General features: G+C 31.5%; 1 protein-coding gene across 8 annotated transcripts in view; it reads right to left on the bottom strand.

Moving 5' to 3' along the window:
• The window catches only part of LOC143245142 (calcineurin-binding protein cabin-1-like), a 93496-nt gene that overhangs the window by 33722 nt on the left and 38665 nt on the right, over positions 1-21109 (bottom strand). For 5 of the 8 annotated variants that reach the window (XM_076491080.1, XM_076491083.1, XM_076491082.1 and 2 more), the window contains exons 16-26: positions 20655-20732; positions 19179-19218; positions 13501-13598; positions 11644-11774; positions 10614-10684; positions 9297-9387; positions 8477-8616; positions 7704-7787; positions 4281-4405; positions 2463-2636; positions 573-1355 (exon numbers count right to left, since the gene is read on the bottom strand). In XM_076491080.1, the coding sequence (XP_076347195.1) occupies positions 573-1355; positions 2463-2636; positions 4281-4405; positions 7704-7787; positions 8477-8616; positions 9297-9387; positions 10614-10684; positions 11644-11774; positions 13501-13598; positions 19179-19218; positions 20655-20732 (1815 nt within the window). The remainder of the gene's footprint in view (positions 1-572; positions 1356-2462; positions 2637-4280; positions 4406-7703; positions 7788-8476; positions 8617-9296; positions 9388-10613; positions 10685-11643; positions 11775-13500; positions 13599-19178; positions 19219-20654; positions 20733-21109) is intronic. The other 3 variants (XM_076491081.1, XM_076491084.1, XM_076491086.1) reach the window with 1 other exon arrangement.

Here is a 21109-nt window from a genome sequence, read left to right as displayed (position 1 = left end):
ATTTAAGTTTGAGATTTTTTACATTTTTTTTTAATTAAGAAGTTAAAACTAAATTATAAACTATATGTTTATTGGAATACATCAATAATAATGTAATTCAATTTTCAAGGTAATAAGGTCAAAGACTGTGACACACATTTCAAAAGCCTGACCACAGAGAAATAGTTAATGTAAAAAATTACTCACTGTGACAATTTTATGTTGCAGTTCCTTTAATTTTCAAATTTTTTTCTATATTTGCTCTATTTGATGCAAAAATGTTTATGTTGCAATGAAACGTGTTATGATGTGAAATCTACAAAATATTATAATTATGTGCTCTTATGGAAACTTATTATTTTGTTTATTTAATGAGTGAAATCTGTACATCAAAAATGGCTCTTTTTGTTTTTCACAAGCAGACTACAATGAGAGAATTATACTTCTAAATGTCTCAATAACTATTTTCTTAACTCGATTTCTCAAATTACAAACATGATCAACTTTGTCATTGCTAATACACTTCATACACAGTGATAAAACATTATACTTTCATACTATTAAAATTTTGGCAAAAACGTATCCTTACTTACTTTCCTAGACATTCATGGGCTGTTAGAAGGAACATAAGGGAGGAAGAAATGCCATGTGGTATCTCTGATTCCTTTGGAAAAACATTTGAAATTTGATTTTTATCTACAATATTTGCTTCAGAGTTTTCTTTCTGATTATCCTCAACTACTTGGTTGGATCCTGACTTGATGTCCCTTTGAGTATGTAATGTTATGTTTTCCTTCTGCTGTTCAATTACTTGCTCTTGAGTTGATTCCACGATATTATTATGACAGAAAGCCAATACTTCAGTTGACTTTGAGTCATAATTTTGGTTATCAATTAATATTTGAGTGGAAGAAATTGTGTCATTCTTTTGACTTTCATCTGGAAATGGATCATTTGAAAGGATATTATCAGTTTCTGATTTACTTGTTGAATTTTGGCTATTTTTAAGACTGTCAATAACATGTTGCTCAAAGCACTGTATCTCCTCCTTCCTCTCACTGGCAACTGATTTACTGAATGGTTCTAACTTTATGATACTATCCAATGATTGCTCTTTTGAATGCATATCAAGATTTTGGCCCTCAATAAGAGATAGATTAGCTGATCCAGTTTCAGGATTCTGATCTACATCCATATGTTGAACATGTGATTCAATTACAGATTTCTGTCTCACAATTACATGCTGATTATTTACCACCAAATCACCCTCTTGGTTGTCAATTTTCTTCTTATTAGTTTCATCTTCCTGACTGACAACTTCTGGCTGGTTAATGTTACACTTTTTATCAACTTTGTCTTGAGTTTTGCATTTCTCACTGAAATTCCAATTTTTACATTTATTTCATATTTGAGTAACATGTTCCAAAAGTAAGAAAGACAAATACAATTACCTTAATTGGCAAAACTCTGCCTGACACATTTGCACAAATACTATGTCTACAAATATTTTTCACTTTAGAAAATGCACTGAAAATTCAAAATAATAAAATAAACAGTTATAAATATCAAAATTTATTTTTAAAAAATACAATGGAAAATATTTTAATGAGCATTTAGTGGTACTTAATAAAAAGAAAATCAATATTATAATAAATTAATTTTCTGCTTGTTTTAAGACTGTATATCTTATCCTAACAAGTGGAAATGTTGCCACTTTAAATATACATTTTTCTTTTCTATTGTGACAATTTGTAAAGGAAGTACAGCTTTTCAGAAACACAAAAACTACAACTATTTAAAAGTTTCATGAACACAGGTCGATTTATTTTAAGTTATATGAAGTTTCTATTTCAAATGTTGGCTCTTAAGAGATCACATGATGAGCCATATCAAAATTTTCTAGAGAAAACTGTCTCTGTCAAAGTACTTTGTAAAACAATGATTGGATAAAAACATTTTTGCTTCTTAAGTCAAATTCTCCTCACTCACAATTTTCTCACAAGTCTTTCTTCAGACATTACTACAGCAAATGTTTTTTTTTCTTTTTCCCACTGTTAACTGTTTGATTAACATTAGGCATAATCAATCAGAGTTCAACCTTATATGAAATAAAGGGCAGTACTGACACATGTTGACTAGTGGTTAAATTAACTGTCACATGCCTGACAAATACAAACTCCAATCTCTAAAATTTGAAAACGCTTCATCAGAACTGATAAGTTATTTTCATGACTTTCAATATAAGAATAGAAAAAGAAATATTTCTGGGGCCTTCTCAAAACTCCTCTAACATTTCAAAATCCAAACTATCCTACAGTAGTGAACTGAAAAAAAAACCAAAAAACAACAGATGTAACACTCTTGTCTGGTAAGTGTTACTGTTAAAAATAGCATGCAACACAAAAATGTTATCAGATATACACATAATTGGTTACTAACCTCTTTAGTAGTTGGTATACCAAAAAAAAATTCTGAATACTCACTTTACTATCATTCGGTACAGAAGAACCCATGGAAGGATTGTTTGAATACTGGTTTCAGTGTAATAATCAGATGAATCCATCTGTAAACATATCACCTGCATCAAGTTCTGTGTAAATCGAACTAGCTTGACATCTTCCATTTGGTCCACTAACTTTTTATCTTTACTAATGCATCTGCCCAAATGAAACAAAAAAAAAATTACCAGAATATATTTAATATCAAACATATAATTTTCTAACTGTAAGTTGATCTAAGATTAATACAAAGTCTGAAAAAGCAATTCCCCATTACTTGTATGTTCTTAAAGTTAATTCAACGTGTGCAAAAGTAGTGTATACCTTCTCTTCATAATACGTTTTAAACTTAAAATCATTTAGCATGCACTAATATAAATGTATACTGAATACATAACCTTCCTGTTAGTGTAAAATTACATAATAGAAAACAAAAACAAAAGAGAAAGCTTTTTTCTTTCTTTTTGACAACACGCTCCAATTAGAAACATAAGTAAAAAATCTCTGCATCTACTTGGGGCATGTCTATATTAACTTGTAACCTATGGTTTTTTAGATGCAAATAAAAGATAAAACATCATCTATAATTTTCCCACAAAATTCTATTTTTTATTTTTCACCTCAAATAGAGACATATACCATAAAATATTTTGTTATTGCCACATTCTATAGTAATCTGACACACCTATTTTAGTTTTTGATGTTCCATTAATGTCTTATGATTTATTTATCTGTTTTACTGTCATGAGCACGTCACCTTCTAGAACACTGCCATACATTTGGAATTTTGCAATACCACAAATAAAAAGGTTTTCCACTTCAAATTTATCAAAGTTTACCATTTTCAAGTTTCAAATAAGAATGGAAATTTTAATAATTAGTGTTTTCATTTTTTATTATGTATTTAAAAGTAAACATGGCAATGTTTTTCAGATGTTTGATATTGTAGAATTTATATCAAAAATTCAAAATCACCATTAAAAACTGTTAATTAATTGACAACCAATAACTGTTTTGCACAGTACTTCACAAAATGAACACATCACGAATTTCAAATAATTGATCCGATGAAGATAAAAATTGTGCATTGGGGTAAAATGATGAGGAAACAAATCCAGTTTTTATCATTTATTTTGAAACAGCAGAGTTAAATCTGTAGCAAAAATAAACAAACAACAACTGAAGCAGAAGAACAAAAAGTTGTGTCGAATTAACCACTGAAGTCAAACGTATTTGGTGAAGTTCTCAAAACAATTAGTTACTCACAAATAACTTAAAAACAGTTATAATTTTTTACTTAGCTTAATCCTGGCTGATTAGAATTTGAAACTAAAGTGAGAATTAAGTAATAATTATTTTAAAAAATAAATAAATAAATTAGTTGTTTATTCAAGAAAATATTCTAGAGATTAAATCATCTAACTAAACTGAGAAATGTTCCACTGTAGTAAATGTCTTCAACATTTATGTTCCTTTTAGTTTGTGTTTACACATACAAGATGAATTTTCAAAAGATTCTGAACTGTACCACACATATACAGATAAGTTGGTCTAAATGTAGTTAGACTATTGACTAAGAAAGTTATAAAACTGATATGAGTAAAGTAAAATATTAACCAGTTAATTATGCTGCAACAGTAACGTTCAAGTTCCAAATGTTTTGCCTGAGACTAAATTTTATTCCTTCAAACAAATTAGATATAAATTTATTTTCTGGTTACAAACACTATTTATTAGTTTATACCCTATTTTCAGACAGACTAGAATGACACTTTCAATGATTTTTAAAAATAAAATTCTCACCTCTCCAAGCCTTGTAGCAGGTTGGTCATGGTGTTGGCCCAGTCGCTCCTATCTGATGTGGTACTGGCATTCATATACTGATGGAGAGCCTCATTAAATGCTACTTCACCCCATTTCAAACACACCTAAGTGCAATAAGAAAATATTAAATTTATTCATTATTTTATATTTTATGGCTATTGAAAAATGGAGAAGAACATAATTATGGAAAATACACAGGTGATACACAGAAAATAGTAACAAAGAATGAGAAATCACAACTGGTCAATTTATATGAGTACAAGAAAACAAAAACACAATAAAAATTGAGTAAACTGTACAGTGCACTAGTGTTTTGAATCAAGATGCACACAGTTGTGTATTGTACAGTCAAAACAACCCACAAAACAAAGTGTTTTGTTAACAGGAAGAATAATTTATCAATATTCCACTTTCTGTATTTTAGTAATCCAAACTTATTCATATTTCTAGCAGACCCTTACTTAACATACCAAATTTCAAGACAATCCATTAAGAAACATGATATATAAAATCTCCAATTATCCTTAAACTTTTTTATATTTTTTCTTTTCAACAATTGTACCAAAACTTTATTTGATAAAAAAACAACTTAAGTTTGATGGATTTTTTTAAAATTTGGGACACTATTATACATTTATAACCAACAGTTAGGTGTCAGATTTGGTCTCAATATAAGCAAAATGTTTGAAGTTATTCAACAAAATAGTTCAATATGAACAAAATTTCCAGACATGCCCACTTAAAAAGTCATGTAAGCTACTGGTTCGAAGTTTTTACCACAGTTTCACCTAAGATTAAAAGCTGATAATTTTTAGTTTTTTTGTCATTCAGAAGAAAGATGGCTGATTTAGAGCAGAAAAAGTATGAAAGGGTGAAAGCACATGCAGATAGCAGTTAAGCATAGTAGATTAGCAGTTTCTAGCCCAAGCTTTTAAAAGAATTATATGGTTATTATTCAGTCACCTTTAAAGCACAAATTATTTAAATTTCACAAAATTCTCTTACTTAAAGAGTATTTAGAGTCATGTGATAGTATTTAAGTAATTAGCATAAATAATGATATTTGATACTGTTGTGTGGAGTACGTGCAGGTAACAAGAAAGTATTAATATTACATTATAATACAAGAAATTATTAACACTGTCATCTTATATACATTTTTCAGATTAGTAATGTGTAAATCAAAACACGCAGTATTGTGTCATGCAGCCAAAACAATCTGCAGGAGTGGGCTGTTTTTTAGTTACACAGCAAATATTCACTTCTCAGATAGCTAGTCTGCATTTTTTGTACAACTTGAGACATGTTCATTTGTAATGAGTTAAACATATAGCTACACAATAGGCAATCTGTACTCTATCCACTTTGGGTAATGAAACACATATTGTTGTGCCATTGGGAAGCTATTTGAGGCATGATAATGGGTAAAACAAATGTGTCCTAGCTAACTGATGAATAAATAGCTGCTATAAAATAGTTATTATCACTTTAAGTTTAGCTACCAGTTTAGTCATGAAAGTTAATTCCTTTAAGTCATATACCCACTACTTTTGTGCCTGGATTTTTATTCACACTTAATGTGTTTTTGACTAGATTTTCTTTAAACAGATCATTGCACCATACTTTAATGAAACAATTAGTTCCTTAAGGTACTACTGTGAAATATTGTTTCAAATGTCCAGTGCTGCTCTTCATAACTCAGCCAAGCTGTTTGGTTAACAACTGACTTCCTCTGTTTCATTTATCCACAAATGCCTTAATAAAATTTATTTTGCAACTTTGTATAGGTCAAGCTAAGGTTGCAATTGTTCCACTGACTTCATTTTTTATTCACGTTTTTCTGCCAAACAGGTCTTGATATTTAAAGAATGACCTAATGGACAAGAATCTGTTTTTAACTATCAATAGTCAAGGTACCACCAATTTCATGTACATTTCCAATGCCAATGAATGAGATGCAGCCCACATGTGTACAGGTCCCCTACCAGGTTCCACTGTGCGTGTTTTAAGTTGATGCGATACCACTCACTCTATTCACTGATCACATTACTGTTGATTATTATCAAGCAAACAGAATTTTGATTCATCTGTAAAACATAACCTCCTCCAACTTTGCTAATCCCATGATTTGAAGTATGATGCCAATGCCAGTGTTTTGGTTTATTTACTCCTTCTTAGTGCAGATACACGTCCAATGAAGCCATTTCTGGAGGTAACAATTACTCCTTGATCGACAAATATTAAATTGTCATGTACCATGTAAAGAACATGTTCCAAGTTAATTAACCTCACTTTTGAAGAGTTTGAACTTTTTACCTTAGCTGCTTCTATTTCCAACAGTACTATTTTCATTTTTATATGCAAAAACGACTCGTTTGGGTTGAGAAAATATTTTACACAGAAGAGCAAACAACGTTTCAACCTTCTTCGGTCATCGTCAGGTTCACAAAGTTCGCTCTTCTGTGTAAAATATTTTCTCAACCCAAACGAGTCGTTTTCGCATATATATTTTTCTACAAGATGGTTTTCTCCACATCACTGAGTACTATTTTCATGTATTATCCTTTCCACTATTTCCATAAAGTTTCTACTAAGACAAACGTTTGCCTTAATCTGTTGAAAATCTGATTTCTACATCGTTTTGTTACATGGTGTTTCTTTTCTGAGAGCTGTGAGTAAAATCACCAAACTACTATTGGGAAGAGTATAACTGCTTGTACTTTAATAGGCAATATCCTTGTGTGCCATTGTCTAACTTGATGGAGGAAAGTCAATTTCTATATAAAATATACACACTTGACAGTACTTAAGTGTTATCCATTTTCAATAGAAAGGGAATATTCCCACATTTTTACTCCAAGCCCTTTTCATTATTTTTTTTCTATAATTATTTATACTATATTTCTGGTTGAACATGTCAACCTGCAACTGCTAAACATTTTATTTTAATAAATGAATCTTAAAGGAAAACAATGTAAAATATCACACTTATATTATAACAATTATAAACTTATGAGAAAATTCAACAGAAATCATGAAAAGTTCAGGTACTTATTAAAGCCCACGTTAAAGTTAGGAATTAAGATCATAACTGAACAGATCTTGTTGAGTGCATTCTGAAAAATTATAGTTTTAGATATTTTTCTGTTATCTAATAAAAGATATAACAAATTAACAGCTTTTTTGAGGAATCCTCGTATACATATTCAAGATTCTTTTAACATAACACACTCAACCTTTTGAAGCATTACTGAAATTTTACCTCATAATTTTGATATTCAAAACTTACATGAAACACTACTAACATAAAAGCAATTCTGAACTACAGTCAGACATGTTACAAAATAATTATCTGATCTTCCCAGAAAGTTTTATAAAGAGCAAAACTTAAAATGTTTATACCTGATAACTTTCTAGCTTCCATAAAGAGTCCTGAAGAAGTAATAACTGGGCATGTCGTTCTGGTATGTTGCTTTCTCCAGATACCTATGGAAAAATACAGCAGTGCAATTAATTAGGAAGAAAAGACAACAAAAACAATATATGTAATTTTATTTTCTAAATACATTTTAAAATATTTAAACCTTTATTAAGTACTTAGATCATGTCATTAAATGGTATATAACATAAAGTGTGTCTTCATTCACTGTAGTATGACCCCCAGTGATACAGCAGTATGTCTGGACCCACACCGTTAAAAACCAGGTTTTGATGCTCATAGTGGGCAGAGCACAGATAGCCCATCTGTGTAGCTTTGTGCTTAATTCCAAACAAACAAACAAACAATGTAGTATATAACTCTATTAATGGTGTGTTTTTCCTATCATCCTAAAATAGGTGTCATATATAAACATATGACCCATTTTTATTTGAAAGTGTTTTTGGTCTATAACAAGTGAATAAAAGAAGTCTTGCAGCCCTTGAGAATTCTACACATGGCCTGCAGATTAGTTTAAGTTGCCCACCAATAAATTACGTGACTTTTATATTCAAGAAAGTAAATGCTTTTAAATATATAAATTATGTTATACAATTCTTTAAATGGCCTTAAGAGCATTACATAGTTAACATGAGAATTGATATGTTAACAAATAGCATTCTGAGCTTAATATAAAACATCTGTAATTTTTCTGTCACAGTACAAATACATTCTTCCTCCAGACAATGATACCCACCTTACTTTTAGTTGAAGGTTGTTTAAAAGTTGGAATGAGTAGACTGACAACAGCTTCATAGTCACCTTGCTCAAATAACTTTTGAACTTCTTCTAATGACTGATACCTTTGAAGGGACTCCAGAAGTTCTTGTACAAATTCTGATGTAAGACAAAGACAACATTAACTGGTGCATCATGAGGAGTTCAAACTCTGGTGTCTTTACAAATTTGACTGATTAACTATAACAGGTACAGATACGCTATTTTAAAACAAAGTAGTTTAAATAATAAATGTCTGATATGATAAAACACATTAAAGACAACATGTTAAAGCAAAAGGAAGCTACACCTTCTAGTTGATTTTGGTGTGAAATCACATGAAATTTAAAAAAAAAGGATTTATTGTTACTCAGTTCAACTGTCATAACAAAAACATTTCATCAGATATGAATAATTTTTATTTTTACAAAACAGTAACAGATTCATAATGGTGAAAACAAAAATCAGATTTCAACATTCTTGGGGAAAAAACATTTATATCCTTTTATATCATGATGATGGCAATAATGTAATATTTTGTAGTCACCCTGTCACATTACAGATACAAGTACAGTTTGTTATTCCTATGCAAATTATCAAATACTGACAGTATTTAAGATTCAACAGGTTCATTTTTAAGCAAGAAAATACCATATGCAAAGTTATTATAATAATAATAATGTTATAAACATATAGAATTATAACATTGCTTTTACCATTTCTTACACATAATATCAGTACATAAACTTAAAGACACCATTTATATTTAATACAAAAATAAAAATCCATAATGAACAAACCAATGGTGATAATGTTCCCACTGAAGCAGTTCACTAGATCAACCTTCTGGAATGATTCTGATTTATTCTCTTTGGTCAACAAGGTTAATATCTAAAATAAATATATTCAGAATACAAAAAATGTAAATAAATATACATTCTCAATTTTTTTCATCTTTTTATGTTTATCTTTTTATTTATTCTTATTTTAAATTGGGAGAGTAGTCCCCTTCCCACAACTGTCTGCAGGCAGTGAAGGGTGATATAGATGTGGGTCATTGTGAGCTTGAACACCCACCTCTCGCTCTCTTACTTTCTAATTTTCTTATGTAAGACTAGTGAATTGGAGGTTAAGACTGATAGACAGTGTATCCCCACCACAATATGGGTCCTACTTCCACAGTCACCTCCAAAACCTAGGATATATTTTATAATCCCACATTGTAGCTTGTACCCTAGGATCCTTTTTTTTTTAAATATGCAGCACATTTTATTTCATGTTCATGTGTTTGGATTTATGGCTTGAAAATTTTATGGGTATAATATATGTATATATATATATATATATACACACACACATCATAATGTTTTAAACAGATAACCTAAAATAAACACACAAAAAAGGCAAAAAAAGTAGGAATTACTTTTCAGAAAAATCTGATGTTATTTTGCTGTGTTATATATATATTCTAATAAACACCTAGGCTTATACATACTTTTGCATTTTAAGTTAGTTTACAGTTAGAGGTAATAACTATTTAAATATGCTTAAGCTGATGATAACAGTAAAAAGAGTTAAAACAATAAAGGAGTGTTCATCAATAAGAAATCATATATATATAAGAATTACATGCAAGAGAAAATACCCAAAATTTCATTAATTGATAACTGGTCACTTCAAAATTCACACTTGAATGAACCAATCAACACAAGGAAGAAGTTAAGTGATGTCATTATGTGTGTATGTCTTTCTTATAATGTAAATCCGTAGACTTATTGCTGTACCAATGGGATATGATGTGCTTATGAATTTCCAATCTACTTTAAGTGATTTCTCCTTTGGCCAAACAAATTTCATAAAAACATATGTGCCAGTAAGGAAATGATGGGAATTTAAGGTTTAACTGAAGAGTTATAACTTGTGATAAATCTGTTAATTAGTTGGTTGAAACTAGGTACTGTCACTTATTTAGTTCTTCTTATAATGTACATACATATATTTTACAAAGTCAAATGTTCAAGAAAATTCTGACATTCATGTTGCTTGTCAAGAAGGAAAATTAAATGAAAAATAAACATTCTTTGTAAATCAGTACATGCCTTATCTTTTAAACTTACCCGTTCCAAACATGATGCTGCCATGTCTGCTTCACCATTCAACGTATGATACTTGGACTTCAGCCACAGCACTAAAATAACAAGAACAAAATCATATTCAATACAAATAAAGAACACTGTACTTACATATTCAAAGATGTGTAGCAATTAAAAATTGTCTTACATTAAGCTCACTCTGTGTGCAATATAATCTGATTTTATTTGCTGCAGTTAATTTTGTTTAGGTTGGTTAGAACATGGAACTCTACAACCAAACATCATTTAGTTCCATTTATTCTTATTTCAAATACACTTTTTAACTTGCCTAGGATTATGAATTATTACTGTTTCTTTATGTTTTACTACTATGCCATCCCTAATTTAGCAGTGTAAGACTAGAGGGAAGGCAGCTAGTCATCACCACCCACTGCAAACGTTTGGGCTACTCTTTTACCAATGAATAGTGGGATTGACCATCACATTTTAACATCCCCACAGCTGAAAGGGCGAGCATGTTTGGTGCGATGGGGATTCGAACCCACAATGCTTGGATTAGAAGTCAAATGCCTTAACCCACCTGGCCATGCCAGGCCAAAAGAAATAAGTAATTAAGTATTCAAACTGTTACAGGTACTTTAAGCACAAGTCTCTGATGAATGCTAAGGATACAGTGCAGGTAATATAACAACTATAAGAACATTAAACAGTCTTTGGTAAAGGAAAAAAAACAAAAAGCTTGCTAATAAAAAAGGTATAGTTTTGTTGCATGAGGCTGGACACTTTTAAACAACTACTTTCCAATACAGTTTTGAGTCATTAAAGAAATACACTTTTGATAAAAAAAATAGTTACAGATCTTAAAAATGATAAAAACATCATAAGTATATAGTTTTTGCTTTAGTTAATCAAAAGGGGGTGGTCTGCAATTTATAAATTACATTTATAATTTAAAGTTTACTCTTTAAGTATGGGGAAGTTTATCAAATTTTTTATGAAATACAAATACATGTTTATGGACATTCTATTAAGATTATGCAAATTAGAGACTCACCTCGTAATGCAAATTCCTTCCAGTTGTCCCCCCAGACTTCCTGCCGAACAATCAAGTGTACCAAAAACTCCAAGTCAGAAATGAAGTGTTTACCAGGAAAATCTGGACCAAGCTGACTTCCTGTAGTCCTACTGATTTAATATGATTACTTTTGTAATTCATATACACACACACAAATAAAATAAACTTAGTATGAAAGAAACTGTTTTTCTTACAATAAACTTTCTTTCATTAGGAATTATTTACATTAAACTAATTGAATAGCTTAACAATCATTGTTTTTTTATATACACTATGAATACATAGAGACTGGATAATAAAGTAAAGAAGTTAATATCTTCGTTGCTTGTGAAATTCTCACTAACAGCCCAGTCAAAACCAATATAAATTACTTACTCCAAACAGACGGTAAGAAATGTAATATTAACTTAAACTTTACTTGTATTTTTTTAACATCATTACATGTATGAAAAATACCTGAATAGAAAATTGGAAACATTAAACAAAAATGTTACACTATATCTCATACTTATAACTCTGGAAAAACAATGGGGTACATATGAACCAAAGTGGAATTTTAAACATATTCCAAAAAATTTATGCATGAAACTACTCGAGGAGCCATGACTTCCTTGGTTATTCAATTCTTATTACCATACGAGTCACACAAAATTATGTAAAAAATAAATTTTGTCAACAAAATGTAGACAGAAATACTAACAGTACACCAGATAATCCTATTAATTACTAATGGGGTCTCCAATGTATTTTACACAATTACTCCATCCAGCTTTCTTATACATTTTTGTTTGCTTGTTTTCTTATAGCAAAGTCACATTGGGCTATATGCTGAGTCCACCAAGGGGAATTGAACCCCTGATTTTAGCTCTGTAAATCCGAAGATTTACTGTTGTTATCAGTGGGGTAAGCAAATGTTTGTAGAATGAGTTTTGTAAGAAGTAAAAACATAACACTACATAATTCAACTGATGATGTCTACTGGTGGGAACAGCATAAAAGGAAGATAATTTAGGGATAATTTCACGTCATCAGTGATGTTCTCATAAACAGAACAAAACTTTATAAAAAGTTATAAAACCAAATCTATGTTGATGAAAACTAGATATAATTTTAACAACCATTTAATTATAAGTAATTTTCAAGATCAGAATCTTTTTTTTGTTATTTAATTTTGCCTCTTTAGATTAAACTAAAGAAATGTCTTAATAAACAATGTGACCTTCATTTTTTTTAAAGAAAAAGAACAGTGATTGATATTCTGTTTTATTATTTTATTCCCTGTTCTTAATATAAAGTTTTAATATTATGCACAAGTTGGTAATAAAAACTCCCTTCACAATAAGTAAAATATAGATTTAAAACTACAAACAGACACCACATTTCCTTTCGGGCTTGAGAGAAAATCTGGTTACAAACTATAGCTGATCTGATTTTTAAAACAACTGATATAAAAAACAAAAAACACTACACATTTTTGATAATCCAGAAAAGAATATTAAGTTGTAATAAACCAGTAAATCTGTCTGAAGGAGTAAAGTTCAGGACTGGAATGTACCTTCTGTTGAATTTCATCAAAAAAGGGTGTTAAACCCTTTGGACATTCTTTAAACATTCCAGTGGCTATCATCAGAAATTAAAAAATATATATTGCTTACATATGTAAATGACAGATGCAAATTTAAAATAATTTATATTATTAACCAACCCATAATGCCACCTGAATGTACAAAATAGATTTTTAAAATTAGTTTATATGATGCCAAGACAAAATAAACTCAGAATGAATGTTTTCACATTTTATTATTATTTCTTACTGTAACAGAACATTACAGTTACCCTCGTGGTGAGACTGCTGGAGATATACAAGTGCCATTAGAACGTCCAGTTGATGTATGCCACTTGTCCACTTTCAGCTCACAGTTTACTAATACTGTCTAGAGTGGAGAACAGTGAAAATTATATCATACATCACTGTGAAATCTGTAATTCAAGAATGCAAATCACACACACACATAACAAGTAAAAAATGTTTTCATTCAACTATTTCAGCCACACAATGTACTTAACAACACATTTCTTTCAATAGGAAGTGTTCATTTTGGCACTTATGATGCTGTACACATTCAGAAAGTTGAAAAGGTAAAAAATCATGTCATTCTTTGATATGTTAACAATACCATGCAAATGAAAAATTACATGCTGAGAGAAATAAGAAAAAATGGATCATTTACAAATACAGAATAATGTTAAAATGGATTTATAAAAAAAACCTTTACAGGCTTTTAATGTGAATATTCATATCTGTATTAAGTAATTTATATGGACAAACATAAAGGTTTTTAATGCTCAAGCTTTCAACTCAATTTTCTAAGCTTTTTTACACATGCAAGACATTTAGCAAACAACAAAAACCAATGAAACAATTCAAATCATAAGTTGCCTAGCAACAATGAAAAAACAAGAAATCGTCTTAAGTTTCTTCACACAAATAAGCCTGAAGCTCAATAAGCTGAAATACAATAATGTTTAAGGTAAAGAAACATTGCAAGCCATATTATTCTTGTAGTTTAACATAATACTGGAAAGATAAGATCAACAACAAAAACTAAAAAATTAATTTATGCTACTTTTATAATGGCATTAGAATCAATGTATGGTTTGATTTCTTTAATGAAAGGTAATGAATGGTGAATCCATGATTTTGTTTAATGCATGTGGCAGGACCACAATCATGGGCCACTACTGCAATGGCTATTTTAATTTTTTCTTTTTGGTACCACAGCTCTTGGCATGGGCCACTACTGCAATGGCTACTTTAATTTTTTCTTTTTGGTACCACAGCTCTTGGCAATTATTTTTATATTCTTCAGATCAATGTTGTGATTTTCTCCCTGACATGTAATGCAATGGCAGAAATATATATAAGCTTATTGTTGTGAGAAATTTTAGACATGTTCTTGTTTTTCAGTGTTATAGGTAACAAGTGATTTGAAATCTTCCATTTGATCCTAGTGTTTACTAACCGTCTTGCATTTATAAAATGCCTTAACATGATGGTAACTTACTGTAAACAGAATTGAGATAGATTACATTTGAATGAAAAGCTCTTAGATAATAAAACACTTAAAGAAATGTATCATTAAATAATGTGATGATAGTCCAAATAAATTGCTTAAAGGTTTGATAGAGTACAACAAAATTCACTTAACTTAGTGAATTGACATCACTTATGTTAGACAAACTTAAGTTAACACTATTCTAGTTTAATAGTGTACTGAATATAGGTACCTCTGTACATAGAATAGCTATCTTCCTTGCACATCTGCTTAAAAGACTTGCATGTCACTGGCCTTAAGGCAGTTCCAACTTAATTTCATGTGTTTTAACGTGAACTGTGCTGGTGCATGATGATGTCACTACGTGACAAAAGCTTTCCACCAATAGGACGGTGACATTTTTTCCACGTACTTCTGCCTATGCATCTTTTCTTGTAATAGCTTCATTCTTTGAGAAGACAAAAAATGTACATTGGGAGCAAATATGTGTGAAAATGTATCTATCAGTAATGCATTTTCAGATCACAAAGATGTTAATTCCCAAAACAATAACTCACCTTTTTACATAAAATAGATAGAATTCCACACTGTATTGAGGAAGGGGGCTGGTGCAGAAAGCTACTCAGATACGTTTCCTTCAAAAGATGCTTAAAGGGAAACCTGTTGAATGTGACATCCGATGGCAGAAGCTCCATGGCAACACACTTGTTTAAGACCATACCTCATTTTAATCAGGATATACTCTTCACCAAGAATGTAGGGAATAAATAAGCAAAAAACCCATGTGTTGCCTGTGAATATACAAATCCAGAAAACAAAATACCATCTAGAGGAGTTGACAAACCCATCCAGTAAAGGTGAAAGAAGACATAGGCCCCTAGAAAAAAAATGGGTTCCAGGGTAGGGACAGACAATGGCAGGAACCCCTAAAGTGAAAGGTACAGTCCATGATAAGCATGTCATAACAGCTTAAACAAGACACAGAAGCTGATCCACTTCCAAACAGTTAACTAGGTGAGATAGAGATGAAGGGAAAAGTACAATTACCCTCCCAAGCAATAGAAGTCTTAGGAAGGAAAGATCAGTCTGGAGAGAGGAATATATACTTGTAGAGGAAGATGATGTGAAAAACATCCTGAAAAATGGTAATTGCAGGCAAGAAAGAAAAAATAAATCCAGAAATAAAGATGGTATGAGAGGGGAGAAATCAGCAGCTAAACTGGGTATGAATGAAAGTGTGCAAAACCCTTTTAAGGTTCCAATCAGATATAAGAGTTAAGCAAAGAGGTTGGAGAAAAGCATAGGAATGAAACAGAGTGAAAAAGGCATGGCAAGAAACACCCTGTGAACAAGGGAAGTGCAAAATGCCATAAACAAGACCACCCAATAACCAGTATGAGTAGAGACTTATAAACCATAGATAAGCAGCCATGTAAAAAAGCAGAAAAGTGATTCCCAGTAATGACCACCAGGAGTAAGGGAGTGGTGACTAAAACAAACAAAGTAGAAGGTCAATATGAATGAAAAAGAAGAATCTCACACAGTTGGAGAGTATAGCCCAATGAGCAACAGACTGGATAAATGAAGGTTGAAGGAAGATATCCTTTAATGAAAAAGGGAGAGGTAGGAGGTAAAGCAAGAGAGAGAGAATAATGAGTAGAAAAAAGGGATCTGGATAGTCAGTGAAAAAGCAGAGGAAACAAAGAGTGAGTTGACCAAAAGAGGTATTTAACAAGGAGTGTCTAGTATCAATGTGAGGACCCAAGAGAGGAGATGAAGAGGGGTTAATCATACTTGAGACCTAGCCTGGCTAAGAGCAATGACAGCCAGAGTCAAAAAATAAAGAGTAGATTAGAAAAATAAGAGGAAACCTAAGAGTTGAAAAGGGTGGCAAAGGCATTTGTGAGAAGTGCACTCAACCAAAAGCAAACCCAAAATAAAATCTGGGGGTGTAGAGACAACTCTGTTGATAGACTGCAGACTAGTTGAGAAATGCAGTTCACCACCATATTCTCAACTCCAAGCAACAGGCAACAAGACAAACCTGATGTGAATGGGCCCAGAAAAGTATGTCCAATGCCTGAAAGCAATGGGTCCAGGAATGGGTGCTTCTTGGATGATTGATGTAAGAAACAACTTTTGGAATTGATTCCATCAGCTCTCACTTAGTCATGATCCACTCCATAAATCATGACCAAGTGACACATCAAAAAGGGTAGAAATGGAATTATGCCTGATGAACAGTGAGAAGTTTGAGCACTTTGAGTGAATGTCTGTACTGCATCAAAATGACAGATGTCATGTCTTCCTCCAAACATGTGCCTCAATCAGAAAGGAAAGCATCAGTAAAGAAACTCATCTAATTTGGGAGTTAGTAAGGAATGTCAGAAGAAGTATTGGCACAGACAACTCCTCAAGAAGAGATGTTCATAAATGGAGACAATGGAACTTGAGAAAGAAACTCTTGGATCCACAAGAATTACTGAAGAAAGTGCATGTTGTCACAACCCAAAAGACTGAGAAGTTCAAGGTAAAGTACTGTACCTCAAAGCTAAAAATTATCATACAGGAAGAGAATGAGAATTGCAAGTCATGGTGGCTAGGTACAAAATAGCTCACAGTAAAAAAACAAAAGGCTGAACTCAGCTGAGACAAAAGATGAAGAAAATTTCAATGAGTAACAAATATTGAGTAGGTGTGAAAAAAAACTTAGATTTTATGACAAGCCTCCAGTCCAACCTGAGTAGCTTTCTGTAAAAAAAAAAGAAGAAAAGAAGATAAGATGGTACCATCCAAGAATGTGCCAATAAAGTCAATCATGCAAGAAAAGGAATGCCAACTCCAGACAACAAATAAGGAGTGAAAGTCCCCCATAATACCAAATAACATGAAAGGAGGCAATACTTAAGTCAAAAGGAAAAAAAGCAAGGAAAGGAAAGATGTAAAACTAATGTACAGAATGTATGAATCATATGATGGGTGGGTCAAAAATGAAGTGTAGAAAGTTGTCTGATACATTCATAATGACCAACTGCAGACCAGGTGAAAAAGGCCATAGAGGGGTTAGAAATGATGTAAAGAGAAAAACCAAAGTGGAGAAATGAAAAACGACTGTTGGCAGAAAATGAAGCCAACAGCTAAAAAAAAGGAAGGTACTCACAAAGTTGTATGTGACATGATAGTCAATGACAAGAAAAGCAATGAACTAGACATCCAGTTCAGGGACAATGAGGAAAAGAAGAGGGTCAGGAACCTGGAAATGGAAGGTTAGGAATAGAGTGATCCAGACAAGGAAAAGGAGTAAAGGACAAGATCTAGAAAGAAAAATATCCGTGAAAGATAATGACCACTGAAGTCATATAATGTCAGTACAAGTCTCCAGAAAGACTACAAAAGACATCCAGGTGAAGAAAACCATGTATACAAGATGAAGGAAGATGTACAGTGAAGAGAAACATGACCTAATACAATGAATTCCAACAATCAGGGGAACCAAGTAAAAAGGGACAGAACAGAATGGGTCCAATCTCCAAGCAGGCCAGATAGATACTGAAATGGAATTGAGAAAAGAAAAGAAACAAGTTGGGACAAAAACATTCATAAACATGAATAGGGAAAAGTATTTGAGTGAGACAGAGGAGCTATTACAGATAGTAAACAGTATAAATCCTAAAAACAAGCAATGAAGAAAGATAATCTCTAATAACTGGGACCATGAGGCAAAAAATAAACATGGAACATACCTGAGAAGGAAATCTAGAAAGAGTTCAGGGTTAAGGTCACTTCTCAAATAGTAAGTCACTACCCAAAGTAAATCAAGTAGAATTCCTAATCCAATGAATAATTCCTGACTGAGGAAAAAGAACTTTGGTCAACAGGACAGAAGTAGGTGGTATTCCACAACATGATGTACAATGGTTGCAATATCTCTGACAAGTTACAAGCCTCCAGAAGCAACTGTAGATCTAGACAAGGCTTATGCATGTGTGTTACATCACCACTGAGACAGGATTAAGTACAAAAGCCAAAGAAAATAAAAGATTCAATAACAAATGTAAATCACTTCATACTGAACTTAGACCAGAAATTTTAAGCATGTAAATTTAATGCAATGTTGAGGAGAAGAAAAATTATGAAAGTGCAAAGGGAGAAATACTATGTATGGAAGCTATGCCACCCTCCTATTGGTGAAGGGCTTTAGTCACATGACGACATTATCATGCAACAGTTTATTCTGAAACTTGTAAAATAAGATGGAAATTCCCTCAAGGCTAGTTGCACACAAATCTCTTAAGCAAATGTACAAAAAAAAATTCTGTGTGAGGAGGTGAGTTATTTTATAAACCACAATGTTAATGAAAAGTTAAACAGCCTAGTTGTGAAGGAGTAGATGGTGTATAATTAAAGAGAAGCTAAAGAAAATAATGAACAATAAATCTGTCAGAATGCAGAACTTACCATTCCTCTATTTCTGAAAACTTCGCTGTCGATATCCTGACTAAAATCATAAAATAAGTAGTTAGACTATCATTTCCACTTTTTATCTTCACTTTCATTTATAAAATGTGTATACTAATAAACAAAAATTTGTAAAAAACATAGCATGGTTCTTACATCTAAAACAAGTCAATTTAGGAGATAACGGTTAGTACTAGTTCAAGTCAAACGAAAGCAATCGTTAAGGCAAAACCTTGTTTAAACAACAAACATACTAGATATAATGTTTCTTTATTTATTACTTTGATGTTAGTGGTTATATTATATTAAATTTAAGTTTTTAATTTAAACCAGTCATAAAATGTTTCAGTGACTACAATAATGCCATTAATGCCATAAATTCACAGACAAGGAAACTGTCAGAGAACAGATTTAATCAAACGTGGCTGCAATTTTGATACTTTTATTTAGCCAGTGCTATATTTGAAACATTAAATTCAGAACACAGTTCAAAAGATATATTTATCATGTAACAGACAAATGTTGCAGTTGTAAATGTCTTCATTCAACCATCAATACCTTACTGCAACTGAGATACAAAAAATAACAATTCTGAAAATGTGACTACATGTGCATACTGATTATGGCATTGGCATAGCCACTGCCAACATCTGATGATTTTAATCAATAGTAGTAAAAACATACATAATGTTATGGTCTAAAAATTTTAAAATTGTTGCAACATTTATCAATCTTACCACGAAAAAATGTTTTTACTAACTATGGCTGTCACTGACTGAGAATATTTTGCACCATATTTCAAAGTGATAAGTTATTCAACTAGGTCAATTACAAACAAATGCACCAAAATGATCAGATATTGGAGGCTTAAATACTTAAAGATATCTAATTCTGCAAATTAACAATAAAAACAAGATGCCAAATGAGATGTAACAGTTATGCAATTTACATCCTGCAGGGAGGTGTGCTCGAAGCAAGTCAAGTAGCAAACCTATTTTGATACAGCCATTGTTGTTTACTTCCATAAAACAAGTCATAAGAAAGTAACCAGAATAGGATAAAAAGGGCAGAACAGATTATATACTTAATAGTATGTAGTTTTACATCACTGCTGAGACAAACAGCAGCTAAATAAAATTGGCAGTAAGTCTGAAGCTAACAGCACTTTTTCTTTTCTATAATTTTAGACATATTAGACCAGTATGTTAAAAAAAATACCTTGGTATTAAATTTTATATGTTTTGAGGTTCTTTGCATGATCTCTAAGTCTAGATTTTGTTTGTTAAAACAGAAGACAACAGTTTTCTAAACAAGAATCACACACATAGATCATGCAAATTTTGTTTACTGACTTTCTAAACATAACTAATGCAAGAATTCATGATATAAAATAGTATAAAACATGATATTCCATTACACTGACTGCTTCTCCAAATCCTATAAAACGGCTGTAAAATCAAAATTATTTGTACTCACCAAAATAATGATGGAAGTGTGAAGTGTTTTCTATTTCTTACATAGATTGCCATGTAAACATCTGTGAGCCCACTAGGCCTGAAACAACCACAAACATCTTATTTTTTTAATAGGATAAATACATATCTCAAAACCATCCAAATAACTGAATTAAATACTAAATTTTTAAATAGACCAGCACAATCATGTAAAAACTGTTTTGGCCTGAAAAAGTTACCCCAAAATAAAAAGTTGGATACACAAAACAAATAAAACTTGCACACAAATTAAAGAGTAGCAAACACAAAAATACATCTTAATAGTGGATATGTATGTGAAAAAGAACCTAGCTGTTATGCCTAACACATAGATAAATGAACAATCATTTTTTGGGTGATTATTTCATTCCTTTATACACACACACACATGTATATATAACAGGACCTTCAAACTCTAAAATAGTACTGTTTAACTGT

This window comes from Tachypleus tridentatus, chromosome 2, assembly GCF_004210375.1.
Source record: "Tachypleus tridentatus isolate NWPU-2018 chromosome 2, ASM421037v1, whole genome shotgun sequence".
Lineage (NCBI taxonomy): Eukaryota > Metazoa > Arthropoda > Merostomata > Xiphosura > Limulidae > Tachypleus > Tachypleus tridentatus.
The sequence above is the reverse complement of the archived record's forward strand: the minus strand, read 5'-3'. Positions and strand labels throughout refer to the sequence as shown.